Source organism: Musa acuminata, chromosome BXJ3-11, assembly GCF_036884655.1.
Source record: "Musa acuminata AAA Group cultivar baxijiao chromosome BXJ3-11, Cavendish_Baxijiao_AAA, whole genome shotgun sequence".
NCBI lineage: Eukaryota > Viridiplantae > Streptophyta > Magnoliopsida > Zingiberales > Musaceae > Musa > Musa acuminata.
The window spans coordinates 31883726-31910024 of NC_088359.1; the positions used below are offsets into that span (position 1 = coordinate 31883726).

At 44.9% G+C, this 26299-nt stretch overlaps 4 protein-coding genes and 1 pseudogene across 4 annotated transcripts; 4 read left to right on the forward strand and 1 right to left on the reverse strand.

The window, feature by feature from the left end:
• The first annotated feature begins 1675 nt into the window (after nucleotides 1-1675).
• On the forward strand, nucleotides 1676-4137 carry LOC103972411 (small ribosomal subunit protein eS4z). Its single transcript, XM_009386747.3, has 5 exons — nucleotides 1676-1791; nucleotides 2523-2600; nucleotides 2682-2862; nucleotides 3075-3172; nucleotides 3490-4137. The coding sequence occupies exons 1-5, from the start codon at nucleotides 1789-1791 to the stop codon at nucleotides 3925-3927; spliced, it is 798 nt and encodes a 265-aa protein (XP_009385022.1). The 5' UTR covers nucleotides 1676-1788; the 3' UTR covers nucleotides 3928-4137.
• Nucleotides 4138-4969: 832 nt separating this feature from the next.
• LOC103972412 (polyprotein of EF-Ts, chloroplastic-like) lies at nucleotides 4970-15399 on the reverse strand (annotated as a pseudogene).
• A 915-nt stretch (nucleotides 15400-16314) lies between these two features.
• LOC135653030 (DNA (cytosine-5)-methyltransferase DRM2-like) lies at nucleotides 16315-17172 on the forward strand. Its single transcript, XM_065174441.1, has 4 exons — nucleotides 16315-16449; nucleotides 16618-16714; nucleotides 16785-16831; nucleotides 16984-17172. Exons 1-4 carry the CDS (start codon nucleotides 16315-16317, stop codon nucleotides 17170-17172), a joined length of 468 nt encoding a protein of 155 aa, XP_065030513.1.
• Nucleotides 17173-17371: 199 nt separating this feature from the next.
• Nucleotides 17372-18994, forward strand: LOC135653031 (DNA (cytosine-5)-methyltransferase DRM2-like). Its single transcript, XM_065174442.1, has 3 exons — nucleotides 17372-17417; nucleotides 17647-17750; nucleotides 17834-18994. The coding sequence occupies exons 1-3, from the start codon at nucleotides 17372-17374 to the stop codon at nucleotides 18992-18994; spliced, it is 1311 nt and encodes a 436-aa protein (XP_065030514.1).
• Nucleotides 18995-22366: 3372 nt separating this feature from the next.
• Nucleotides 22367-23884, forward strand: LOC135653032 (uncharacterized). The gene has a single exon (XM_065174443.1). It carries the CDS (start codon nucleotides 22367-22369, stop codon nucleotides 23882-23884), a length of 1518 nt encoding a protein of 505 aa, XP_065030515.1.
• Nucleotides 23885-26299: the final 2415 nt, after the last annotated feature.

Here is a 26299-nt window from a genome sequence, read left to right on the forward strand (position 1 = left end):
CTCTAAGAGTCACCCCTAGTAAAAAGGTCATCATCGAAGAACCTCCCAAGAGAAAGAATGTGGTGGTTAAGAAGAAAATATCCAAGACAGCTTTAGAGAATGAGTATCTTGAGGCGGCATCATCAAGGATGATGCCACACTACTAGTTTATTTATGACTTGTGCAAGAATAAGGTAGCACCTTTTACTGCCCAAAAGATATTCGACTTATCGAATGTGGACAAGAATGAACCCGTTTGGGCTATGTGGGAAAATATGAAGGTTGGTCAATCGACCTAGGAGGATAACAACCTTTCAACTCAATACTACCATGGGGCACTAATCCTTTCTCTAGTGAGGGAGGTGCACACATGGTACTTAGAGAGGTTATGATTGGTGCCACCATGAAGAACAAAATGATGGTAAGTCATGAAGTCACGTAATTACAATTGGATAATTTTTCCTTCCAACTAACTTCTCAATCTTCCTCGTGCAGCATTACTACTATATCATGAGGCTAAGCAATCAAGTGTGAGAAGCATTACCACCCACATAACAGGTGGAGCAACTGCAGGAGTGTGATGACCCATAGGTCATCATTTGCCTTGGAGGCAAAGGTGGTTGATGCACAATAGCATATTACTAGTCAGGCGAAGCAGAGTAGCTGAAGATGATATGAGGGCACAACTAATAGATAGAAGACAAACTCCTAAAGGTTAATGATAAGATCAATAACTTGAATAATCAAATCACTGAGATGGAGTGATAGGAGATCGAGATGGCTTTGGCCTTAAAGTGTGCAACATAAGTAGTCATCGTATACAAAGAGTTTCTAGGCTTTAAGTAAGGGCTGGGGAGAGCGGAGAATGCCTCCTTTAATTTTAGAGATCTTCTCGTCTTGACTCAATTTATGGAAATGTACATGAAGGCCATGGTTGAGGAGAACCCCTATGTTGACTGCCATGAGGGCTTATCGGTGCCTCTCGATGACAATCTTAATTTTTCTATTGGTGCTTACACCTTGGCCTTAGTCACAATTGCTCCTCCCCTGACTATTATTGTTTTAACTCAAGCACTATCAATTGAGGGTGATGGGGCCTGTTATTCTTAGTAGTGGGAGATTGTGGCGCGTCATACACTATACGCTTGGTCAACCATGAGTGTTCCAAGGTGACAAGGGTCGCAATCGATCGAGGCATCTCAATAGGCCTCAAGGGAGCTGTCGACTACTAAGGAGCTAGAGCTATTATAAACCGTATAATCTTAGTCAATGTATACACCACATCTAGTACTTAAGAAGAGTGGTTGAAAACACAGACTATTGGTCAACATAAGTCTCTTATGACATATGGATTCTCTTTATAATGCTAGGACGATGAATCTGATATTAACTTACAAAAAGATCGAGATTAATTAGATCTCTCGATGTGATTCGTTTCGCATTTAAGTTAATAATAAAATAGATAAAAAAACGAGCAAATAATGTTTTACGTGTCGTAACTTAAATGGAATCCGGCAGGAGGCGACTATCCTCACACGGGTGCGCATGCGAATGAAGATATTTACGGCTTAAACCTACGTCCCATAAATTAGTGAGTCCAATCAACGATTGGGTGGTTCGCCGGACCGGGTCGGATCGGACCGCATCAGAAACGCATCCGGGGGTAAGATGGTCATTCAGCTCTTCTTAAGTGGCGATCGCGTCCGTGCGCTAGGGTTTCTCCGTCGGGCTTGTTCGGTATTTAGAGGTGGATTCGGCGCTTCCGAGTGCTAGAGAGGAGGCGGAGGAAGGAACCGGAGATCCGAAAATATGGTTTGTTCCAGTCCAAGTTTACGATGTATACCATGAATATTGTTTTGTTTCTCGTCGTTTTTGCGATTCGATGAATAGCTTGCTTTTGTTTAAGTGCACATCTTGGATTAGGGTTTATGCATCGCGCATTTATTTCGAATGATGCTGTTCGTTGTTATTTTGGATTTTTTACCCGTTAAATATTTATTTTTCTATGAAAAAGGTCCCGCTCGTGGCGATTGGAATTATGTATTTACTGGATTGTTTTAGATGGATTTATTTGTTTGAATATACTTGCCTATGATGCTTTTTTTTGGGAGATTGGAGTGTTGGATTTGTTTATATTGCTTGAGCGATCAAATTTATGTTATTTTTCTGGATGTTTTCCACTCAAGGTGTCTTTTTTGCCTTCATAGCTTTCTGATATTTTGCAAAGGTAGCAACTTGGTTGATATGGTCGGTGTCTTTTGTTTCTCTGCTGCATATAACAGATGGATCTTGTTTTCCTAACCGGGAAACATGTAGGATATTTGTTTGTGGCTTATGCTTTTGTACTCTCAGAAGGCATGAAACATCACAGTGATTGGTTTATGAGATTGTTGTTGTCAGTCATAATTGTCAAGAACTAGGGAAGATTCTGATGAACTATTTTGTCAAACTAGGTTATAACGTTATCTGCTTCTAATTGCTCGTCACCTCGTCTTTTTTTTTTCTTTTTGCTTGCTTGACTTGTTTTCCTTGATGCGCTTCAGGCAAGGGGATTGAAGAAGCATCTGAAGAGGCTCAATGCCCCAAAGCACTGGATGCTGGATAAGCTTGGTGGAGCATTCGTAAGTTGAAATCTTTTCTTTTGAGCCATCGTTTGGTTTACGCACTTTGTTTCACTTTGCATAGTTTTGGTCATCTGCTAGGCTCCCAAGCCGTCGTCTGGCCCTCATAAAGCCAGGGAATGCTTGCCCTTGATCCTTATTTTAAGGAACAAACTGAAATATGCTCTTACCTACCGTGAAGTCATTGCTATTCTGATGCAACGCCATGTGATGGTGGATGGGAAAGTCAGGACTGACAAGACTTACCCTGCTGGTTTCATGGGTATGCAATTAACCCTTTTCTGATGAGACGTGATATGTTGTTCTTTCTGGTGGAAGGTCTTTTTTTTGCAACAAAACTGTTGAAAATGACGATAATGTTAAAAAATAACAATAATGTTAAGAGTTAAAACTTAAAATTAGCTATCTCTCATTCATGATTTACATCTTTGTTATTTGCTTGATTATTTACCTAACATGGTTTGTAATCTGCAGATGTTGTTTCAATACCTAAGACAAATGAGAACTTTCGACTCCTTTATGACACCAAGGGACGCTTTCGTCTCCACTCAGTTAGGGATGAAGAGGCAAAGGTATGTAGACATTGTGCTTGGTTTCTTTGTGAATATTTGTGGGACTCATGACAATAAAATTTTGATGATAATTTGAGCATAAAAAATATGTATTTGTAGATTTATCTTGATCAATGTTGTGATTTGTCGTAACATTTCGTAGATGTTAGAATTTCCAAGACCAACATGTTTAGTGAACATCGTAATTCATTCTGTTTCCATACACTAAAATGAGTAGTAAATGGTAGAACTAGTTATGTGCAGTTTTGCGGATTGGTTTGCTGTTAAAAATCTTGAAATCTATCAATGTGTTGAAAGTCCATTTTCACCATTTACAGTTCAAGCTCTGCAAGGTTCGCTCCGTGCAGTTTGGACAGAAGGGCATTCCCTACCTGAACACATATGATGGTCGTACCATTCGCTACCCTGATCCTCTTATTAAGGCCAATGACACCATCAAGCTTGACTTGGAAACCAACAAGATCGTCGACTTCATCAAGTTTGATGTTGGAAATGTTGTGATGGTGACTGGTGGGAGAAACACCGGTCGTGTCGGTGTGATTAAGAACAGGGAGAAGCACAAGGGGAGCTTTGACACCATCCACGTCCAAGATGCCACTGGCCATGAGTTTGCGACTCGCATGGGCAACGTCTTCACAATCGGCAAGGGGACAAAGCCATGGGTGTCTCTTCCAAAGGGCAAGGGAATCAAGCTCAGCATCATTGAGGAGGCACGAAAGCGCTTGGCTGCTGCTGGCGCAACTGCCACTGCTTAGTTCTATGCTCTGCATCCATCTGAATTTTGTTATAGGGCTCTTTGTTTACTGGATTAGAACCTTGCCTCAAATTTTATCACTTGCATGTCAGTTTCTCTTTGGACATAAGTGGAGGATGAAATAATTGCCATAATCATGGTTATAGGATCCTCTACATTTTGCCACTCTATTCTTTCTGCTAATTAACTTAGACATTGTTATTTGGTTTTATTTGTGTTTTCCTTTTATTTTGATGTTGCTTTCTAGGTTTTGGCTTGTGGACAGACTGAGTAGTTGTGTTGGCACAAATAATTGAAAAAATCTTGTGCTTATACATAGCATAGATGAATAAGGCATTAGCACAAAACAAAGTGTCAAATGTCTAATGGTGAAGACAGAATGTAAATATGATGACCAAGTAGGGAATGTTGTGATGACATTCATTGAACGCATATGTTTATGTATTGTTATTGAGAAAAATAAATAATCACTTCTCAATCTTTATTGGCTAAACGGATGAATTCTAGTGGAATATTTCCCTTGCAAAGCACAATGACCCAATAGCTGTAAATCTATCAAAAACAGGTACTGTGGATATCTTGTAAGAGAGCTTAAACTTTCTTAGAAGGAATAACATAGCTAGTTAAGACATTAATAGGGGATTAAGATTGTTTAGAATAATGAGATCTAATAGATATTACATTTTACTCCCAAGTGGCGCATCTCAAATAAGTTGGACGTTAAGACATTACGTCTTACCATAGCTGTGTTGAAAGAGTGCATAGGGTATTATGACACTTACATAATGCATAAGGTGTGATGAGAGAGTGAGTGCATAAGGTATTACGACCTACTCAATGCAGCTTCAGATTCTGGAGGTCTTAACCCACAACTCATCATCTATTGCAATATGGAATCTATCACTCTTCAGTTTAGGATGTGAAGCAATTTGCAGTTGTCTAGCAGTTCAGCAAGTGCAGAAATCTGAAACAGAGACGACAAAGAGTCAACATGACAGCAAATGCAACATGCAACATGCAACATGCAATTCCAGAATTGTGACTTGAAGGCCAAAAAAAAAAATGGTGACTTTGTTGATAAATGATTCGACAAATTAAGCACAAAAGCGGAGCTCTACAGATTAAAGAGTCACAATTGCGTCCAAAAGTCATCTCAACTCTTCATGTGGACAGCCTATTACGATTAAATATTTGCACAGCTCATTTTTCGGTTTTTAGTTTTCTCCAAGAGTGAAGCGAACAAACCTCCTCACTTTGATGTTCTCTCCAAGGGCAGCAACTGTCTGCTTCACCAGATCCTTCACCTTAATGCTATCATCTTTGATGAAGGGCTTCAACTGAAGATCCTCTCTCTGCATCTCTATATCCTTCTCCTTCGCGATAATACTATCTGGGATATCCTCCATAGAGACAAAACTGAACCTGCGGGCAGGCCACTACATGCATAGCAAGGTCATCGACCAGTTCCTTGAACTTTTCATTCCGACCCACAAAATCGGTTTCACAGTTGACCTCGACGAGTGCACTAATGCAGAGTCATGGATATAGGATGAAATCCGACCTTCGGCAGTTGGTCTGGATGATTTCTTGTCAGCAGAAGATAGGCCCTTCTTGCCAAGGTATTCACCACTTTCTGCAATTGCTTTTTTGCAGTCCATCATGCCAGCACCTGTTTCCTCCCTAAGTTGCTTCACCAATACAGCTGACACTGCAATTGTTTCAGGCCTGAAACAGGAAGGTTGTTGGTCAGAATCTTCTAAATGCGAGACTCGATCAAAGTGGATTCACAATCAAATAAACAGGCCTATATCTCATATTGATGTTCAAACTGTTACATAAAAGTATACCACACGCATTTTGGAACAGAGAATGTGAGAAAGAGATGGTAGTAATTAAAGGGATAAAAGTTAGAATCATCGACTAACTATGGTAATTCAACTTCAAAATCCATGTTCTTACTTTTTTATCGGTTTGTTCTTTCTTCTTTATTAGGAAGAAATGATGGCCACCAGCATAATTAACTTCCTCGGTAATCAAAACTGGAGCAGCAGTTAAGAAATGAAAGCTTAAAGGGACGACATATTATTTCACAAGAAACTAAAGGCTCTGGATTCTACATTTCACAGTATGCCTTCCTTGTTGGTCAGCTAGTAAATAAAGCCAAATCTTGTGTCATGTGACAAAATCATGACTAGCCCTAGCCACGACATACAAACTATGTAAGGAATAGAAAGACTTACTTCTCAACAGCTTCCTTGGTTTCAGTAGGTTGATCCATTGGGACTGCAGGTGAAGGTTTAGCCGCAGTTTGTGCAGCCACTTCAGCAGCAAAATCCTGGCTTTTCTTCTCCAACCCTTCTCCAAGATTGTACCGGACAAACCTTTTGACCTTGATATGTTCTCCAAGGGTTGCAATTCTCTGCTTAACCAAATCCTTAACTACCAGCTTATCATTCTTTTTATAAGGTTGCTCAAGCAAAGCAAATTCTTCAAGCCTCTTCTTAATTCGGCCCTCTACTATTTTCGATCTTATGTTCGCAGGTTTTGTCAAAAGATCTTCCTTCTGCATTTCAATTTCTCTCTCCTTCACAATTTCTTCGGGGACATCTACAGAAACCAAATAATGGACCTGAGGGCATGCAGCTACTTGCATGGCAAGGTCATCAACCAAAGATTTCACCTCGAGAGACGAAAGCAGTAATTTCCTCATTCTTGCGGAAAGCCAGCTCAAATGGATTTGTTGCTATATGGACCACACCTTTATTAAGTTTCATGTTTAATCCTTCAATATCTTCTTCTTTTTCCATCATCAAAGTTACCTGTCCTCTGGCAATATGCAGTACCCAAACATTGACCTCTTGACCAACCTGCAAAGATGAACTCCCTAAGATGCCACCAAATCCTTCAGATTCTTCTGACACAGGAAGAATCCCTTCTTCTCCATCAGGGAGTGACACAAAAGCTCCTGATCTTGTAAGTTCTTTACAGTTCCATCTAAAATTTGCCCCTTGACAAACTTTGAGCTCTTTTTGGTCTCCTCTTGCTTCTGATTTGACCTTGAAGCATTTTTTCTACCAGGTCTTGGCTTTTGACTGCTTCTGTCTGTCACTCTATTCGGTTGGATTTTAGCTGTCATCCTTATCATGCATTGTCAGAGAGATCCATCCAGTCTCCTTCTTGGCTTCCACAATTCTCACTTTCACCTCTTCTCCAATAGAAACAACAGAGGCAACATCCTTGACATAACCATCGCTCATCCTGGAAACATGTACCAGACCATCTGTGTAGGCCCCAAAGTCCACAAAACAACCAAATGGTTGTATTGATCTTACTTTCCCTATAAATGAAGCACCGGGAACTAGTTACTCATCCTTAACAGGAGGCATCTCACTCTTCCTCCTGGGTCTAGTGCATTTGACTTTACTAGAAGTGGTAGTTGGATTTGCTGGGGCAGGTCCACCTGATTCATCAGTACTTGGTTGTGCTTGTGAGCTTCCATCAGCAACTTCACCTGATACAGTGGGATTTGGTTCTTCTACAGTTAAATCAGTATCAACAGCTGCTGCAGTTTGGACTCTTGAACAAAAGCGATTTCTGTGTAGCTGAAACAGTCTTGATGATGAATGTGGTAAAAGAAATCTTTGAGATGATTTTAGCCTAGTGTTCGTTTCAGAAGTATCACATCTTGGTAAGTAGATCTCATTCTTTGGTCTGAAAACAATTCGAGGAAGAGAGATATTGCCTATATGGCAATGAATTACAGGTGTCATCTTGAATAAAGTCTTCTATTTAACGGTGTGATCTGTAATTAAAGTTTAAGCTCCAAATTCTCCTGCAACCTGCACAATACGTAGGTTCACTGGATCAATCCTAAAAAAACATTTGGGCCACAAATTGGATGTAGAAAATATGTTGACATCTATTTAGTGCTTGCTGTGAGTAACAATGTGCTACTATCAATGTGCCACGGAATGGTGCTCATATCAATGAGCCCGAGACTTACCCAGAAATGAAGGGCAATCAGGTGATTATAGAAACTATGAATGATAATGCTATCAACTTTACTCAACATGGAAATAAAAAGAAAAAAAGGTTAAAAAAGGGAAAAAAAGAGAAAAAACCTTTACTCAACATGTGAACTGGTGGTGCATTGCTCCTCGATCAACATTGAAATCCAGGGATTTTAATAAACAGTTGTTCAAGCTGTCAAAAGAACTCATGAAATCACTTTTAAATTTGAAGTAAAAATATTTTGAAGGAAAACTGGGCAATTATGTTTGTCTTACATCAAGGCACCAAATCAAATGGAGTTGAATACATGACTTCAAAGAATTAGCTATATTGTGAATAAATATAAGCATTCAATTTCACCTTAACTATAAAGGCGAAGTCCCCATATCGTAATATGTTAATATATTCCTATTCACTTAGAGACCTATGATGCTAGACCATTTATTATCTTTTATTTGAATAAATTTAATTAGTTTAAGAGGTAGGTCCCAACTGACTGATGTTGAAGAATTAGCAGATTTTAGGGGTGAAATGTCACTCGTACCTAGAGCTAGCTGGCATTGAGGTGTTACAGTTGAGTAGACATCCTGGGGTAAAACACTGTGTTAACGCGAGATGCAAGAGTGACACCGAATCGGGACAAACTCTAAACATCAAATATGACCCAAAAATAAGACGGATTAAGTTCAATCAATAAGGCAAAGGGGATAAACTTTATTGTCCAGAGGGAAACAACCCAGATCACCAATTAAGACCCCAAAATGACAGCTCAATGAAAAAGGAGGTGGGGGTGCAAACACAACTAGGAGGTTTGCCCAGAAAGAGTGCAATAACTCAGATATCTAGTGCTCTTATGTTGAAGATGGATAGGGCTAAGCGATTTGCCAAATATATGAGATGTGAAAATGCATTGGTACTCCACCTTAGAGCGAAGCACCCACGTGCAGATTTGGATGAATCAAAAGTGAGAATGTCGACTTGAGTAACATAAACATTGGTGATAATCCAATGCCCTGAAAACCTAAGGGTTCCTCCACAAGGTTCGTCCATGAAGGATGAGTTAGGGCATAAGATCAGGCCGAAAGGCATACTCAATGGTGAATAGGTGAATATTCCTATACTACGCCTTGTTGGTTCGGAGGGAAGGAGAAGGCTAGGTTAATTGAAAGATGATTATTGGTTCAAGGATGCAAGGTGATCTTGCTTTTCCAAGATAAAAAAGGTAGAGGAAATGCCTCGAGCCAATGTTCGAGTATAACCCATGCCATACTCCCATGAAAAGCTCAAATGACCTTCGATAAAAGGGTATTGAGACCTAAAACCGACATAGGTGGGTAGGTAGACAATTCCTAGGGGCATGAGACAACTCTTCTAAGGAACTCGACAAAATAGCCCCTTAACCTCGGGAGAAGGGGTGCCTCCTTATAGAGGGGGTTGTAATGACTAGGCCTAGGTGACTGTTTACCAAAAAGACAGGTCGTTGCAAAGTCAGACCATATATGGGGGCTGATGTTGTCCTAGTGCCATGGAAGATCAAGGGAGTGCCTTAGTGAAGGGCGACTGCAACTATAATAGTCCTAAGGTATTGAAATTCCTTATCAAGTTATGATCCACACAAAAGGCATAACAATCTGGACATTGTCTCTAAGAGAGGTTCAATGACATAATGTCTTTGAAGATGTGGAGTACCCGCACCTCGACAGAAAGACCCTATGAAGCTTTGCTATACCCTAGGATTGGCTTTGGACCTTTCTCATCTAGCTTAGGTGGAAGGCGAAGAAGTTCTCTTTCTGAGGGGCCTAAGCCATTAGTGAGATACCAATTTGGAAGGGCTAGAATTCTAACCTTATACTAAGACCTATGGGTGTAGGCCTCCTATAAGTTAATGGAGGAGTGCAAAAGCTTCCTCGAGCAGCATGGAGATTGGCCCTTGAGTGCAAAGGCAAAGGAGGTCTTGAATGCAAGACCCACCCACTGAGCCAAGACGAAAGTCAGCCTTAGTGATTTGACGATGCCGAGTCGAAGGACAACAGATAAAAGTTGCCCTAGGGCCATCAAGAGGACCAAGAAGGATGCACCTCTAGTGTACTGTTTATCTTGCCCACAATAAATTTGGATAAATTTGAAAGCATCTAAGTAGCATGCTCACCCTAAGATGAGTGCTCTCTTATATCGACCCCAAAGCCTCTAGTAGCACAATCGAGACAATGACGGTTCTCTGTCCTTGTGGGATAGATAAGTGTCAAGTGGAAGTGCAGTGATGTATGCAGTTGAGGCATCCCGATAGACTGAGAGACTTGAACCTTGTTCGTACACTACCTAATCAATTTGATCAGGCACTCACCATATATTTTCATTGTTCAATTGTTTAATCAGACTTGAACCTTGTCCCTTCCAATCAAGAATTGGGGCCTCATAATCACTAGCTAATATTCTTCTCTCATGCCTTTCTCCGTTCATGGCTTGGTTCAATATTCTAGTGTTAGCCATAGAGGAATCACATCAATGCATCCCAAACTTTGTGGTTAAACTCTACTATGGTGACAATACTGTAGGGGAGGTCCTACAAAATAATAGCTTGATGGCATAATGCTATATTTAGCTTTTTTTGTGTTTAAAATATATAATAGATAAAAATAAAAAAAATACAGAGGTCATCTTGTTCAAAACCTAGATTGACTTCTCTTCCCTATCACTTGACCTCAAAACACCCTGTTTTATTTCTTACAGATAGAGATATATAGAGAAAAACACACTATCATATCTTCAACCGAAACCAAGGTTCACCGTACCGTGGCATACAACTCGGTATTGGCGATACATACTAGTCCGATAAGAGACCAATATGCGGACTGCCCTATACTGGGCAAGATACATTACATGACCCCGTATCGAGCGATATGGGAGGTCTATACAAGTCGAAATGATCAAAATCCGATCGTTATCACCTGTACTGATCAGTAACGATTTGATTTCGACAGATACCAATCAAGGGCTAAGATTGCTTTGTTTCAAACGATCAATTTGACCTTTTGAACCAAAGGAAAGGGTTTTTAAACCCTTCCCCTCCCCTCCGTTCTTTCAACCCATTTCATTCTCCCAAACTCTTCAGCTCTCTCAAACTCTTTCTTTCTCACTCATATCTCTCTTTCATTCTCACAATTTCATTCTCTTAAACTCAATAAAGCCGCGATTTGTGGATTGGATCAAATTTAGGAGGATTAATACCTAGAGGAAAAACACTCTAATTAAGAGGTACGTATTCTCTTTCTATATTTTTGTTGATTTACGACATCTAGTGGTTGTGAACATAACTGGTCAACGTTCGCATCGATTCACACGAAGGTCTGCAATAGACTATCGTATAGATAGTTGGAGAAACTTATATATGTCCATTACAATATGCAACTAAGGTTGCGATATGTCGAGCTAGATAAGGAGCTAGAGAAACCATAGATTGATCCCATCAACCTCTAATACTATAATGAAAATTCATAACTAATGTTAGAGTGGGTAGAGGTAGCAGAGAACCAAGAGGATCCTCAACTTTATAAGGCGGAAGATCCTCTATGCCCTTCACGTTTTATCACTGAGGCAACAGAAGAAAAACAAGCACATCCCTAGTAGGAGGAAGATACTCCTCGATCAAAACATGACGGAGAGAGCCTGACAATATCAAGTCAAACTATTCGAGGAACTAGAGAAACCCAACCATCACAGTTGTCCGCCCAGCATGCAAAGGCAAAGGCAAAGGCAAAGGGGAAGGCAGTAGCATCAGTCGCACCGCTGGAACGAATCGAATCGAGTGATGAGACACTTTCTCAATCGCATTTAACAACTTGCTCGGCCCAGAGACAAAGTAGCGACGTGGACAACAATGCCTTGACCAATGATGGCAATGACACCGAGGAGTCAATGGTCTCGTTTACACAGTTTGAGTGTGGTGAATGTACCAAGGAGCAGTATTTTACACATATGTCACATAGGATTCAGATCATGGAGCTCAACGAAGTACTGGTTAAGTTTATACACGAAAGGGAAAGGGGGAGACAATAAATGATTTTGAGTAGATATGACAGAGCCTACACGATGTAGAAATAAAATAGAGCCATCATATTATGGAGAATCTTATGACTAACAATAGTACAGTGATAGTTGATCATTCTTCTCTAAGCAACAATACGATAATCGACATTCTCCATGCTCCACACCGATACATGCCACAATCATACTTGTCTAAGGAGCAACCTCGAGCACGTGTGCTTCACAATGATCATACTACAACAATCACCATATTGATGCACCAATGACATACGATGTATCACTATATCATGTCGTGATATCAATTTCAAAATTGGGTTCGACAAACATATCAAATTGATATACAGATACATGGGATTGAGGATCTCGATCCACCGCCCATGGAGTCCCGTCATTCTTTTTGGTGGTAGAACCAATTATATCCATCGATTGATTACTTGAATTGTTTGAATCTTAAAGTTTAAGTTATTTAAAAATAATCTAACAATTCAAATTATTTCTTTATAGATAATTCAATATAATTGAAAGGACAATTTGAAACGTACCACAAAGCTACTCCTCAAATCCCGAAAAAGACATGTGTCAATATTCTTTCCTAATTTAGATTATTTTTGCTAAAATTATACTAAATTTATATTTATTTCCAACTTAAAAATCAAAATCCAATCTTTTTTATTTTTCAGGAATTTTTGGAGCTATTTTCGACCATTTTTTCCTTGCCATCGGTATGCACCACCGTATCGCCACACGGTACATCGATATGGATTGGTACATACCATATCAATGATTAGCTGGTACACCGGTACGGACTAGTAAGACTAACTCTGCTTGAGACCAAGGTTTGTCATCGAAGCGTACCGCCCGTACCGGGCGGTATGTACCGGTCCGACAGGTTACCGATACGCGGACCGCCCGGTACCGCTATAGTGCTACAGTATGAAAAATTATAAAATTATTCGGTACACCAGGGTGTACCGCTCGATACGCCCTGATGTACCGCCCGATACACCAGTACCGTACCATACCGAGCCCGGGTCGAAACGCCGATACGGTACGGTACAACGAACCTTACTTGAAATGACCAAGAGAAAATATACTTTTTAAAGGTACTCCCAGCAGCTTAGAGTATTAGAAACATGACTATGAACCTCATATCGAGGGGTTCAAATCCTCCCTCACCCATAATCTTCCCTTTTTGGAAGGACTTTTCTTTCTAAGGTGGGGGTCGTAAATTCATGATCAAGATAGTGGACACAAAGTATGGTAATATTTTTAATATTTTAATTTCCTAAATTAGTAAAGAACAAGAAAAAGGAAACAAATGAGGAAGAAACTAAAATTTGATTTAAAGATTATAAATCTTGATTGAAGATATAATTTTTATAAGGAAGATTAGTTCTATACAAAGATGAAAATTTGTCAACCCAATATATCACCAAAAAGAAATATCAAATATACAAATATATCTTTTTCAGCAAAGGAAAGATGTAATGATTAAAATAATTTGATTTATGGAATGCTATTGTTTGTATTCTTTCTTATTTGTCGTCTTGTACTTAGCGACTATAAAAGGATAGAGTTAATGAGAAGACAAAATAAATCAATAAATTGAGTTTGTTTCCCATATTATATGTGAATGGAGTGAGACCATATTTATTTTTCCGGTCCACGTGTAAGATGTGTGAATGTCCAAGACCTTCATTATAGGAGTATTCTCCTATGATGCAAATATTCTAATTGTTTTTCTTATATATTTTAGTTATTTTCATTTTCTTTCTTAATTCTTCAATCATTAAAAAAATCTACTACTTGTCCTACATCAACCTGTCACCCATAGAGTTTGGGCTTAGATTCTTCATAGTAAATTAATGGAAAACGAAGCATGTACCAATTGTCATATAATCTCAAACTCTGCAAGCTTACATAATATTTATCCATAACTGATGACGAGATGAAGAAAAAATAAGTGGAAAATGGATGGAAGGGAAGATAACAAGCTCACCACCAAAGTAAAACACTTAAGGGATATAAATATCACGATCCAAAAAGAGTCTATCTAAGAGGGTTTAGGAACTTGCTACTCCAAGAAATTCACCAAAGAGATACATAGTTATATGAGAATGACAATATCTCTCAAGAAACAAGACTTGTATTCAAAACATTTTATACTTTAGACTTCCAAGACGTGGTATATATAGTGGTAAACATAGAACAACCCTCCAAGCATGGGTGATTAATTATTCACCATTTTCAAGATCAAAATAAACGAAAACTAATTAAAGACTTAAAGAATAAATAAAAGTCACCAGGAAAACCCAAAAGTGAAGTGAGAAGAACCTTATTTCGATCTCGATAGAGCAGCCACTATGACCTTTGTAGAAAGAACTGAATATAACTTTCCTTGGAAAACCTCAAATCAAATTCTTCAAAATTCTTTGGATTACTGACTCGATAAGCTTTTCAATGATATATAATTCATCGAATAAATATCTCAGAATTCAATGTGAAATGAGTATTCAAACTCTGATTTATTGCAAAACAAAGACTAATGTGACTATCTGGACTTCTCTTAATCCTAAGTGTGGAGACACTTACGTGTCAACAGCCAACCATCATGCAGCTGCAAGTCCTTCAAACCGTAATCGTGCAATTGAATCATGAATGAGGGTAAAGCTAAAGAACAAATCCAGAAATGGGATTTCTGATGTCTGTTTTCTATGTGGGAGAGACGAAAGGAGGGTACTGTCAGTCCCCAAGAGAGTGGTTGCCAGCATTTTTTCTTTTATATTAACTGATAACAATTCATCAAAATCAAAGTTCAATCTTTTGTCTAATTGGAATAGCAAAAGCCTTCTCACTCACGCCCTGGACTAGTATCAGGCCAAAGCCCAATCACCTAATTCCTGCTAACAGTTGGATCCTCGACGCTAGTAATTCTCCGGGTAAATGCGATGTAAAGTCAGAAACCTAAAGGGGAACGATCACTTTGAGGCATAAATAAGTAAATTGGCATTCTGGCTCTCCCGATGTCATGTTTCACGCACTTGTGATGGCAACGAAGCCAACAAGAACTAGAGCCCATAACTCAATAAAATAAACTCCTTCCTAAATTCTAACAACATCAACCAATTTCTAGAACTCAAATCCCAGTTTGACATGAAATGCACAAAGAAAGAAGAGGAATTTTCGATCAAGAACACAACTTGGCACAACACAACACAAATCGAGCGGATACAGTCGAGGGAAGAGGGCAAGAAGCAACTCGATTGAGAGACGGAAACAGGTGAAAAAGAGCACCTTTACCGGGGCCGATCTCCTTCTACTCCTCCGTCGTCTTCGTCCCTCTTCCGGAAAGAGGAGTGAGAAGTGAGCGGTAAGGGGCCTTCTCTTTGCGGTGAGACGAGGCCCGGGACCGATGTCGGAAGCCACTTTGCTTTAATGTATACGTGGATGAGATAGACAGAACCGGGTCTGTTTAACCGGCCTATCTCGCCCCGAACCGGACCGATGGCGGGTTTGACTACCGTTATGCGGTCAAAGCGCCACCAATTCAACACGGTGCCACTCGCAACGCCCATGGGACGTCTTGTTCCCCTTTCTTTTCCCATGGGACGAACCATCGAACAGCTTACCGGCGTCCTCCGAGGATCAGTGACGATGGCGAAGGCGACGGCATCCAAGTACAGTGACGGAGGGATGGGTTCTCTCGAACTGCTTCGGACGGCAATATCTGCAACGGATTCGGACAGGGAGTAACTGTGTCCGGAGGAGAGACAGTTTACGTAAGAGATGCCATAGTCGTCACCGGACAAACCATCGAACGACTTATCCGCATCTTCTAAGGAGCAGGCGAGATGGATCGGCGAGGGCATCCGAGTTCGATGATAGGAAAATCGTTAGCGTCGAACTGCTTTGGGCAGTAGACACCGTCATATACTTGGAAGGGTGTAATCGTATTCGGAGCACCTTATCAAGCATCACCTTTATCGCTTACCGTTCTTCGTCGACTTGTGGCAACGATGGCAGCCAAAACAGACCATATATATACCACTCCAGAAGTGGCAAGATTCGCTACATCGAACCCAGCCGTACGTGTGATAGGTCAAAGGCCACGCTCGTCCCCGCGTATAAAAGGTGCAACGTGCCGCAGTCTTCTGTGTTCCCGGGCAGGGTTCAACGCGTTTCTCTGTGCACGCTCTGTTCCCCTGAAGCGCTGCTTCTCGCTTGTTATTGTTCTGAGAATTCCTGGCCTTCTCGTCTGTCGATGGTGAGTGAGTTGTCTGTCATCTCTGAAACGTCGGCGTCCATTCTTCTTTCTCTTTGCTTGTTTGACGAAATGAGGTTGCTTGCTGTCCAGTCTCCGAGGAATAAGGGAAAGAAAATCGTGTGGTCCAGCGACGACGAGGAGGAGATGCCTGCAGCAAATCCTCCTCGCTCGCCTGCCAAAGACATTGCAGGCCCATCAAAGAAGGTAAGGACGCTGATATTGTTTTCTTTTTTGCAAGACATAAATGACGAAGGTGAGATCCGTCGAAGTCTTCATTGGCCAAATTAGCTGACAGAGACACTCAAACATTTCTGAATAGCTGACACCTTCAGGACACTCTGACATTTCTGAAACCAACCTTTGTGTTTCAAGGTTTGTGAGGCTGGGCGTGGTCGCTATGCATTGATTCATCATTTTATCGAGATGGGATTTTCTGGAGACTCCGTGATGAAAGCCGTCGAGGAAAATGGTCAGTGTTTTCTGTTGAATGTAGAGATTGCCACAATTGATCCTTGTCTAATCAACTGTTTTGGGTGCAGGAGAAAGTGATCCTAATGCTATACTGGAAACACTTCTTACGTATGCGGTTGGTAGCTCCATTTTGTACCTTTTCTTTTTCATGTCATATTGAGCTGAAAAGCTTTGAGCTTTGAACTTTATTATGGTCATACGTTTTCTCTATTTTCCGCACGTAAAAGCTTTTAGGACAGTGAAGAATATTTATATTCTGCTCAACAGGCTATAGAAAAATCTCCTGCAAGGCTTCATCGTCCCCCTGGTGATGGAAACAGCTCGGGCCATGATCTATCAGATGAAGTTGACTTCAGTGACGAGGTCAACAACTTTGCTAGCCTCTTTGATTTGAGACAGCAGCAGGATGCTCATTGCACACCAATTGTTTGGACGCACTTTGCAATTAATAATTGAATTTTGTCATAGTCAAATGAATCAAATTCTTTTTCAATAGCTATTTGTTGTTCTTTATTTTAACTTGGCATATCAGCATATATTTTGTGTTCTTAGTCTTTGAAGTCAGATAGATATTTGACTACCTTTTCTGCTCTAAAATTATCTACAGGATTCCACGGAGGATGATTCTGAAGATAAGTTGATAACCTTAGTGGAGATGGGTTTTCCCAGCACCGAGGCATCTGCTGCCATTGAGAGATGTGGTATCGTATCTGTTTAATCCATTAAGAAGTGATCATTTTAAGTTGATTTTTAGATGTTTTTTTCGGTGAGACTTGGCAAAGCATTTGCTTGTTTGACAACCCATATAGCGAGCAGTATGCCGTGATCATTTTCGGAAATTTTGCTTCATGCAAACACAATCTTTTGGTCGATTGCTGTCACGTATTATGATAACACTCATCGACTGTTTCTGTTGTTCACCTTCGCCAGGTCCAAATGCTTCCATCTTGGAGCTGGCAGATTCCATACATGCTGCCGAGGTAGCAAAGACGTTCGAGTGTGATCCGGGGGAACCGTCTGGTGTCAACGATGAGGTAACTCGAATCACATCAGTGGAGTTTGCTGGACCAGCTTGATGCAGATTTGACATAGTTTAATTCATCATTTTATCTGACAGCCTGAAAGCCATCAACATAGTCGGGCAAGAGGCAAGAAGAGGAAGCATGCAGAGATACGAAGCAAAAAGAAGCGTTCTTTGACTGGAGATCAATCCTCGATGATCTCCACTTCTAAGCGAATGGTTGGATTTGGGCTTCCAAATGAGGCGACGACTGCAACATGCAGAAGACTCCTCCCGGAGGCAGCCGCAGGTCCTCCATATTTTTACTATGAGAACGACGCATCGGCACCAAAGGAAGTTTGGGCAACCATCTCACACTTACTATACGACGTCGAACCGGAATTCGTGGACTCAAAGTACTTTTGTGCTGCCTCGAGGAAACGGGGGTACGTCCACAACCTCCCGATCCAGAACAGATTTCCTGTGATGCCAATGGCTCCGAAGACTATCCCAGAAGCACTCCCGGAGATGACGAAGTGGTGGCCTTCTTGGGACACCAGGACGCACTTGAACTGCTTTCTGACCAGCACCGCAAGCGCGAGGCTAACTGATAAGATCAGGATAGAGCTCCAAAAGTTTGGAGACCCACCACCTTCGAGGACCCAGCAGTATGTCCTCGACGAATGTCGAAGACGGAATCTGGTTTGGGTGGGGCGGCACAAAGTAGCTCCACTCGAACCGGACGAGATCGAAATGCTTTTGGGATTCCCCAAGGATCACACGAGAGGGGGTGGCATCACCACGACAGAGAGATATAGGTCTCTCGGGAACTCGTTTCAAGTAGATACAGTGGCTTACCATTTGTCAGTTCTGAAGGACATGTTCCCGAATGGTATGACAGTTCTCTCGCTGTTTTCGGGTATCGGAGGAGCCGAAGTCGCTCTCCATCGCTTGGGAATACATCTGAAGGCGGTCGTGTCGCTGGAAAATTCACAGCAAAATAGAAACATACTCAAGAGTTGGTGGGATGAGACCAACCAGACAGGGACGCTGATTGAGCTTCCTGATGTCCGGCAGCTCGATCGCGAGAGACTGGAGCTGTTGATCGCAAGATTCGGGGGATTTGATCTGGTGATCGGTGGAAGTCCTTGTCGTAACCTCGCCGGAAGCGACCGTCACCGTCGGGATGGGCTCCAGGGTGATAATTCTTCTTCTCTGTTCTATGAATACTTACGCATCCTGGAACTTGTTAGATGTATTATGGGGAAGAAGGTTTGATTCCATTGACAAAACACACATTGCTAACTCCTCCTCCGAGTGAGATAGGAGGAAACTGTTGACGAAGTGTCTCTTTGATTTGTTTGTACTCTCGGAAAGAGGGAGTGCTCGTTGCAGTGTATATGTTCATTGTTGCTAAGACGAATTGGGAAGTCCTTCACTGAGTCAATTATGATCAGATAGGTCTCGCATTTGTTGCTGTCATGAAGGACTATTATCCGTTGGTTGACTTGTATGTGTGAGTCAACCCGTTTCGGGTGGTACACAAGGAACAGATCAAGCATCAATCGATACGGTGATGTATAGATCAATACGGTCAAAACTCATGCTATATCAGTCAATACACTTCGATATCCGTCAGAATTTGATCGGTTAAGATCCAATTAGGGGTCATTAGATATAACTCAGGCCCAATTAATAACGGTTGTTAAAAAGATAAAATGTATTTACTCATCCTTATAGACTAGAATTTCTATTCATTTATGCCATATATATACTCTATTTTTATTTAAATATAAAAATCAATAAATTAGGATAAAAATCCTAAAAAATATTTGGATTGATAATAGTTTTTAACATTGATTATCATAATATTATATGTTCAAGTTATAAGGGATGAATGGTATTATATACATGGGTTCAACAGAGAAAATATTATATATATATATATATATAATAATAATAATAATAATAATAATAATAATAATAATAATAATAAACCTATAATATTATGTTGACGTCAAGGAATACCAAATGACATGCAAAACTGAGTTGGCCTGCATGTTGCCATCGAGTTAGTGTCATTATAGGATGACTATTCAGTTGACATGACACATAGTGAGATATGATGTATGGTAAGATCATATACATATTTGAAATTCCATATCACTTGCCCCCATCGTGTTTTACTGTGTAGAGGGCATCGAGATACAATATTCTACTTAATAGGCTATCGACCACATCATATGTGAAGTGTGTAGCTACATTAGCCTCGAGCTACTAGAGAGATGCTTCGCGATAAGTTTGATTGTTTCGTTGTTGAGTGATGCTTCATAACTGGATTCAATTATATTATAATCAAAAGATGTTTAATAGTCAAATTTGATTACGTTATCATCCAATTATATTATAATCAAAAGATGTTTAATAGTCGGATTTGATTACGTTATTATCGTACGATGCTTCATGATCATGTTCTACAACGTCGTAGTTAGGAGATACTTAATGATAAAACTCGAGCAATGCTTTAGGCCAAATTCAATTGGATCATAATCATGATATGTTTTATGATCGATTTTGATTACATCATCAATGAGCAATATTTCATGGCTAGATTTAGTTGCATCATAATCAACATATGCTTCATGGCTAGATTTGTTTGCATCATGACAAGTTGAGTTTTGCTTCATGATCGAGTTGTCCGCACCTCATCGCTCCATGTGTTATGCGTGATATTGGCTTTCGTCACTTTGGGTTTTGATAGGGGTAAAAAACTGACGTGACATAACCCCCCGGATTTGACATAATACACTCCCCCACGTCGGACACCCAGTACGGCGCGCTGCCCCAGAAAGAGCATTAACGACGACGCGACACGCACCCACACCCGTCGTACCCGGACAACCCCCTCGGCTGACCCATCGGGGCCGGCCGAGGCAGGCAAAGGCACCGGTTGACTCCCCCCATACCCTGCGGGAGCTCAGCTCTCCATGCAACGCCCACGACGACGACAGACGCCATCAGAGGTACGGCCCTGCTCTTGCAAGACGGCCCATCAGGTAACATCAAACCCCCTTCATAAATACCCCCCGGCTCTCAACGCAAAAGGGGGGGGGGATATCTCATCCAATACTATACTCTTCCCATCTGACTTGATCGTCGGAGGGGTCGGGCCGAGCTGCCAACCCGACCTGTGTGCAGGTACTCAACCGCCGTTAAGTCACCCCGACGAAGCGGAGTTTTCCAGCCAGGTCCCCCCGCATCTGTCCCCTCAGGATCCCGCAGGGGGCCACGTCTGATCCAGGCCATTTGGAGCCCTAATCCAGCCGCGTCGACCCCGAAGTCACGGCTAAAAAGTTACTTACCGTAACAGATTGGCGCTAGAAGGAGGGCCTCCAAATGTCAGGCGATCAGCAAATCCACCTTGGCGGATCCTCAAATGCGGAGCTCCCCGCTTTAGGGGAACGACGTGACGAGACCCATGACGAGCGCCCCGCAGCGGTGTCAGAGCGCTACTGGCGACTGTTCAATGACCCGGGCTTGTTGCCCCCCGGCAGCGCACCTGCCGACTCGTCGCGAGTGTCGCCCGAAGCCTTTCATGACCTCGCCCACCAGGTCCGAGCTCTCACAAGCATGGTGCAGACCCTCATCCCCCAGCGAACCTCTCCGCATATGGTGCGGCCCTCGCAGCAACAGGAGACCCCCGCCCGGACCCATGTGCCGCCCACGGAGCTTCCGGGCTCGCCTCGAAACACCGCAACTCGGCCGGGGAGCAGGGAAGCGGAGGACACGGCGAGCCGCCCCGAGCCCGAGGCTCCAACTGCCGATTCGACGAACGCCCTACGAGCCCAGCTGCGCCTCGTCAGTCAAAGGCTTGACGAGGTACAACAGGAAGTTCGTAAGTCAAAAGGAGAACTCGGGGCGGACGGACACCAAGGATCTCCGTTCACCCCCGAGATACAGGATCAGGCGATCCCGCCGCACTTCCGCCTCCCCTCCCTGGACGCGTACGACGGCGCAGCCGACCCGGCGGACCACGTGGCCGCTTTTCGGGCCCAGATGGCGCTATTCGGTACTTCAGACGCCCTGATGTGCAGGGCGTTCCCCACGACCCTGCGAGGACCAGCCCGCGCGTGGTACAGCGGCCTGAAGCCAGGGACCATCGCCTCCTTTGACCAGCTCGCCAAAGATTTTGAGCTTAACTTCCTAGCGTACGCCCGGCCGAAGCCGTCCATGGCGTTGCTCTTGGGGCTCAACCAGAAGGAGGACGAGCCCCTTTCTCACTTTGTGAACCGATTTACGATGCAAATCCGTGGATTGTCGGATGCTCACCCCTCTCTCTTGATGCAGGCCTTTATGACTGGCCTGCGGCCCTCCAGGTTCTTCTGGTTGCTCGTGGAGAAACCCCCTGTCGCGGTCCCCGAGATGCTCCAACGGGCCTGTCAGTTCATCGCCGCGGAAACCTGGATGGTCGGAAAGCGGGAGGAGCACAGAAAGGTCAAGTCGGAGCCGCCCCGATAGCAACAACCTACCGCCTCCCGGCGAAAGTTGGACAGGCCTGACCCGAGGCCTCCTCTTCCCGCCTTGAATTCTTCCCGGACTGAGATATTCTTACACGAAAGGGGGAAGGGGCTGCTCAGGGACCCTCACCCGATGAAGAACCCGCGGGAGCTCACAGACCGTTCAAAGTATTGTCGATTCCATCGACAACACGGGCACGACACCGAGCAGTGCTACGAGCTGAAAAGACAAATCGAGGAGCTCATCCTCAGAGGCCATCTCGGCCAGTACCTCCGGCCGAACAAGGAGCAGTCTCCCCGCCCAGAGGGCCCCGTCGAGCGACACATCGATGTCATAGCCGGGGGCCCCGCATCCGGAGGAAGTTCAATGTCGGGCAGGAAGGCGTACGCCCGGGCCTCTCCCGACGAAGCCTCGGGGCACGGACCCGAGCCCGAGATCACCTTCCCAACCGGAGCTGCTGAGCGACCCGACCACGACGACGCCCTAGTGGTGTCGGCCAGGGTAGCCAACGCGCAAATGAGGAGAATCATGGTCGACACGGGGAGCTCGGCCGACATACTCTACTTGGGCGCCTTCCAGAAGCTGGGCCTAGCCAGGAAAAATTTAAGCCCGATGTGCTCGGCGCTCACCGGCTTCATGGGGGATTCAATATCGCCCCTGGGAGCCATTACCCTGCCTCTGACTCTGGGGACCCCGCCGAAATCGAAGACCGTGATGACCACTTTCCTGGTGGTCGACCTTCCCACCGCTTATAATGCCATACTCGGTCGGCCAACCCTCAACAAGGTCAGAGCCGTCGTCTCGACCTACTACCGGACCGTCAAATTCCCGACCCATGAGGGGGTCGGGGAAGTCGCCGGAAGCCCTCAAGAGTCCAGGCGCTGCTACCTTACCTCCGTCTCATTGGGCAAAAGAGCCAGGGGAGGGGCGCCCCTAGAAGATCCCCGGGAAGCAAAGAAGCCGACCCCTCATCCTGAGCCGAGGGGGTCCACCGTTGACGTCCCTTTGCGGGAAGCACGACCGGATCAGACGGTCAAGGTCGGATCAGAGCTGCCCGAGCGGGAACGAGAGCAGCTCGTCGGTCTTCTGCGGGAAAATGCCGACATCTTCGCCTGGTCCCCATTGGACATGAGGGGAGTCGATCCGAAGGTCGCGGAGCATCATCTCAATATCCCGCCTGACGCTCGCCCGGTGAAGCAAAAGCCCCGGCGTCACGCACCTGACCGACAACGCGCCATACAAGAGGAGGTGGACCGACTCTTGGCGGCAGGCTTCATAGAAGAAGCCAAGTATCCCCGGTGGTTGTCCAATGTAGTTCTCGTGAAAAAACACAATGGAAGCTGGAGGATGTGCGTTGACTACACTAGCCTCAACAGTGCATGTCCAAAAGACTGCTATCCCCTCCCGAAGATCGACCAGCTGGTCGACGCGACAGCGGGGCACGCACGCCTCTCTTTCATGGACGCCTATTCAGGGTACAACCAGATCAGAATGGCGCCCGACGACAGAGAACACACGGCTTTCCTCACCGATCAAGGGATATACTTCTACAAAGTCATGCCGTTCGGATTGAAAAATGCGGGAGCCACGTACCAGAGGACGGTAAACAAGATGTTTGCCCATCAAATCGGGAGGAACATGGAAATCTAAGTGGACGATATGATTGTGAAAAGCAGAGAGGCCGGAACGCACCTTGTCGACCTGGCCGAGGCTTTCGCCACGCTACGCAAGTTCGGCATGCGACTCAACCCCGCAAAGTGCGCTTTCAGCGTCACCTCCGGGAAGTTCCTAGGGTTCATTGTACACCAGAGAGGAATCGACGCCAACCCGGAGAAAGTACAGGCAATAATCGATATGCAGTCCCCCCGGACGGTTAAAGACCTGCAGCGACTCAACGGAAGACTTGTCGCCCTGTCTCGCTTCCTCGCCCGATCGGGCGATCGCTGCCTCCCGTTCATCAAGGTGCTCAAAGACCCGAAGAACTTCCAATGGACATCAGAGTGCGAGGAGGCTTTGAAGCAGATGAAGCAGCACCTGGCCAGCCTCCCCTGACTCGCCTCTGTCTCCCCTGGCGAGAAGTTGGGACTCTACTTGGCGGTCTCCCCGCGTGCGGTCAGCTCCATCCTTGTCAAGGAAAGCTCCGATCCACAGCTCCCGATCTACTACGTCAGCCACGTCCTGAGCGGACCTGAGGAACGCTACCCGCCAATAGAAAAGCTCGCACTCGCCCTGGTGCTCTCGGCCCGGAAGTTGCGCCCTTACTTCCAGGCGCACCCGGTGGAAGTCATCACCGACCAGCCTCTTCGGCAGGTCTTAACAAAATTCGATGTTGCAGGTCGGCTCCTCCGATGGGCGGTGGAGCTCGGTGAACATGATATCAGCTACGTTCCCAGAACCGCTATCAAGGCCCAGGCGGTAGCCGACTTCGTCGCGGAGTTGGCCCAAATGGACAGAGATCCCGGACAAACCCCCGAGGTTTGGACCCTATACGTGGACGGCTCGGCCAACTCGAGGGGCGCCGGAGCAGGGCTGGTCCTTCTCGCCCCTAACGGACGCTCGTTCGAGCGTTCCCTGCGCTTCGGGTTCAAAGCCACAAATAACGAGGTGGAATACGAGGCGCTCCTAGCAGGATTGAGGCTGGCCCTCGAGATGCAGGTGGCCGCAATACACGTCCTCACCGACTCGCAGCTTGTGGCCGAACAGCTCAACGGTGGATATGAAGCTCGGGACGCAACCATGGCCAAATACCTGGCACGGGTAAGGGACCTGACCGCGAGATTCCCTTACTTCACATTATCTAATGTTCCGAGGGAGGAAAACGGGAGAGCTGATGCGCTCGCTAAGCTGGCGTCGAGACAAGCCCCCGAAGCGTGGCCGAGGATTAAGGAACTCTCCGCTCGTGCCGTTGAAGTAGCAACTACGGCCCCAGGCGACGCGCCGACCACGTGGGTGCAAGAGCTGCTGCGCTTCAAGCGGGACGGAACTCTCCCCCTCGACGAAGTCGCAGCTCGGCGTCTACGCCGCACACACGCGTGGTACACCGAGGAGAGCGGTCGACTTTACAAACGATCCTTCACCCATCCCCTCCTGCGATGCTTGGAGCCCGACGAAGCGAGGACAGTCCTGGCTGAAACTCACGAGGGGGTTTGTGGCGAGCACATCGGCGGACGAACCTTGGCGCACAAGATACTCCGCCAAGGCTACTACTGGCCAACCATGTGCCGAGACGCGAAAGCTTACGTGCAGCGGTGCGGCTCGTGCCAGCAACACGCCCGCGCACCCCGGCAACCCTCGGTCCCGCTCTGCCCTATCGACTGTGCATGGCCGTTCGCCCAGTGGGGGCTAGACCTCCTCGGCCCCTTCCCACCGGCTCCTGGACAGCGGAAGTACATAATTGTGGGAGTAGACTACTTCACAAAGTGGGTCGAGGCCGAGCCGCTGGCGACAATCACAGAGCATCAAATGGAGAAATTCGTGTGGAAGAATCTAGTAACACGGTTCGGGTTGCCCAAGACCATTATCACCGACAACGGACCTCAATTCGCAGGCACAAGGTTCCGGGAGTTCTGCGCCAGCCATGGCATTCAACTGAGGTTCAGCTCGGTGGCCCACCCACAGACGAATGGATTGGCCGAAGTAACCAACCGTTCCATCCTGGACGGCCTCAAAAGAAGAGTGTCTGCGGCCCGATCGACCTGGACGGACGAGCTCCCCAGTGTGTTATGGTCGCTGCGCACTACCCCCAAGACGGCGACCGGAGAATCCCCGTATAGCTTGACGTTCGGAACCGAGGCCGTCCTACCACCCGAGATGACTATCGCCACGCTTCGGTCAAGGAGCTACGAAGAGGAGGCCTCGGATCAGGGACTTCGCGCCAGCCTCGACATGCTCGAGGAGCGACGCACCGACGCGCACCTAAAGGCCCTCTCTCACCAGAGAGCCATCGCCCGGATTTACAACAGAAAGGTGCGACCCCGACCGATCAAGCTAGGCGATCTAGTCCTACGAAGGGCCGAAGTCAGCGACCCGACCCGAACGAGGGGAAAGCTGGCCCCCAAGTGGGAA

Coding starts and splice junctions, on each gene's coding strand:
- LOC135653031 (XM_065174442.1), top strand. CDS start 17,372: ATGGGTTTTCCCAGCACCGAGGCATCTGCTGCCATTGAGAGATGTG. Junction 17,418..17,646: donor TGCTGCCATTGAGAGATGTG/GTATCGTATCTG, acceptor CACCTTCGCCAG/GTCCAAATGCTTCCATCTTG. Junction 17,751..17,833: donor CGTCTGGTGTCAACGATGAG/GTAACTCGAATC, acceptor TTTATCTGACAG/CCTGAAAGCCATCAACATAG.
- LOC103972411 (XM_009386747.3), top strand. Junction 2,601..2,681: donor ATAAGCTTGGTGGAGCATTC/GTAAGTTGAAAT, acceptor GTCATCTGCTAG/GCTCCCAAGCCGTCGTCTGG. Junction 2,863..3,074: donor TTACCCTGCTGGTTTCATGG/GTATGCAATTAA, acceptor TGTAATCTGCAG/ATGTTGTTTCAATACCTAAG.
- LOC135653030 (XM_065174441.1), top strand. CDS start 16,315: ATGAGGTTGCTTGCTGTCCAGTCTCCGAGGAATAAGGGAAAGAAAATC. Junction 16,450..16,617: donor TTGCAGGCCCATCAAAGAAG/GTAAGGACGCTG, acceptor TTGTGTTTCAAG/GTTTGTGAGGCTGGGCGTGG. Junction 16,832..16,983: donor AAACACTTCTTACGTATGCG/GTTGGTAGCTCC, acceptor TCTGCTCAACAG/GCTATAGAAAAATCTCCTGC.
- LOC135653032 (XM_065174443.1), top strand. CDS start 22,367: ATGAAGAACCCGCGGGAGCTCACAGACCGTTCAAAGTATTGTCGATTC.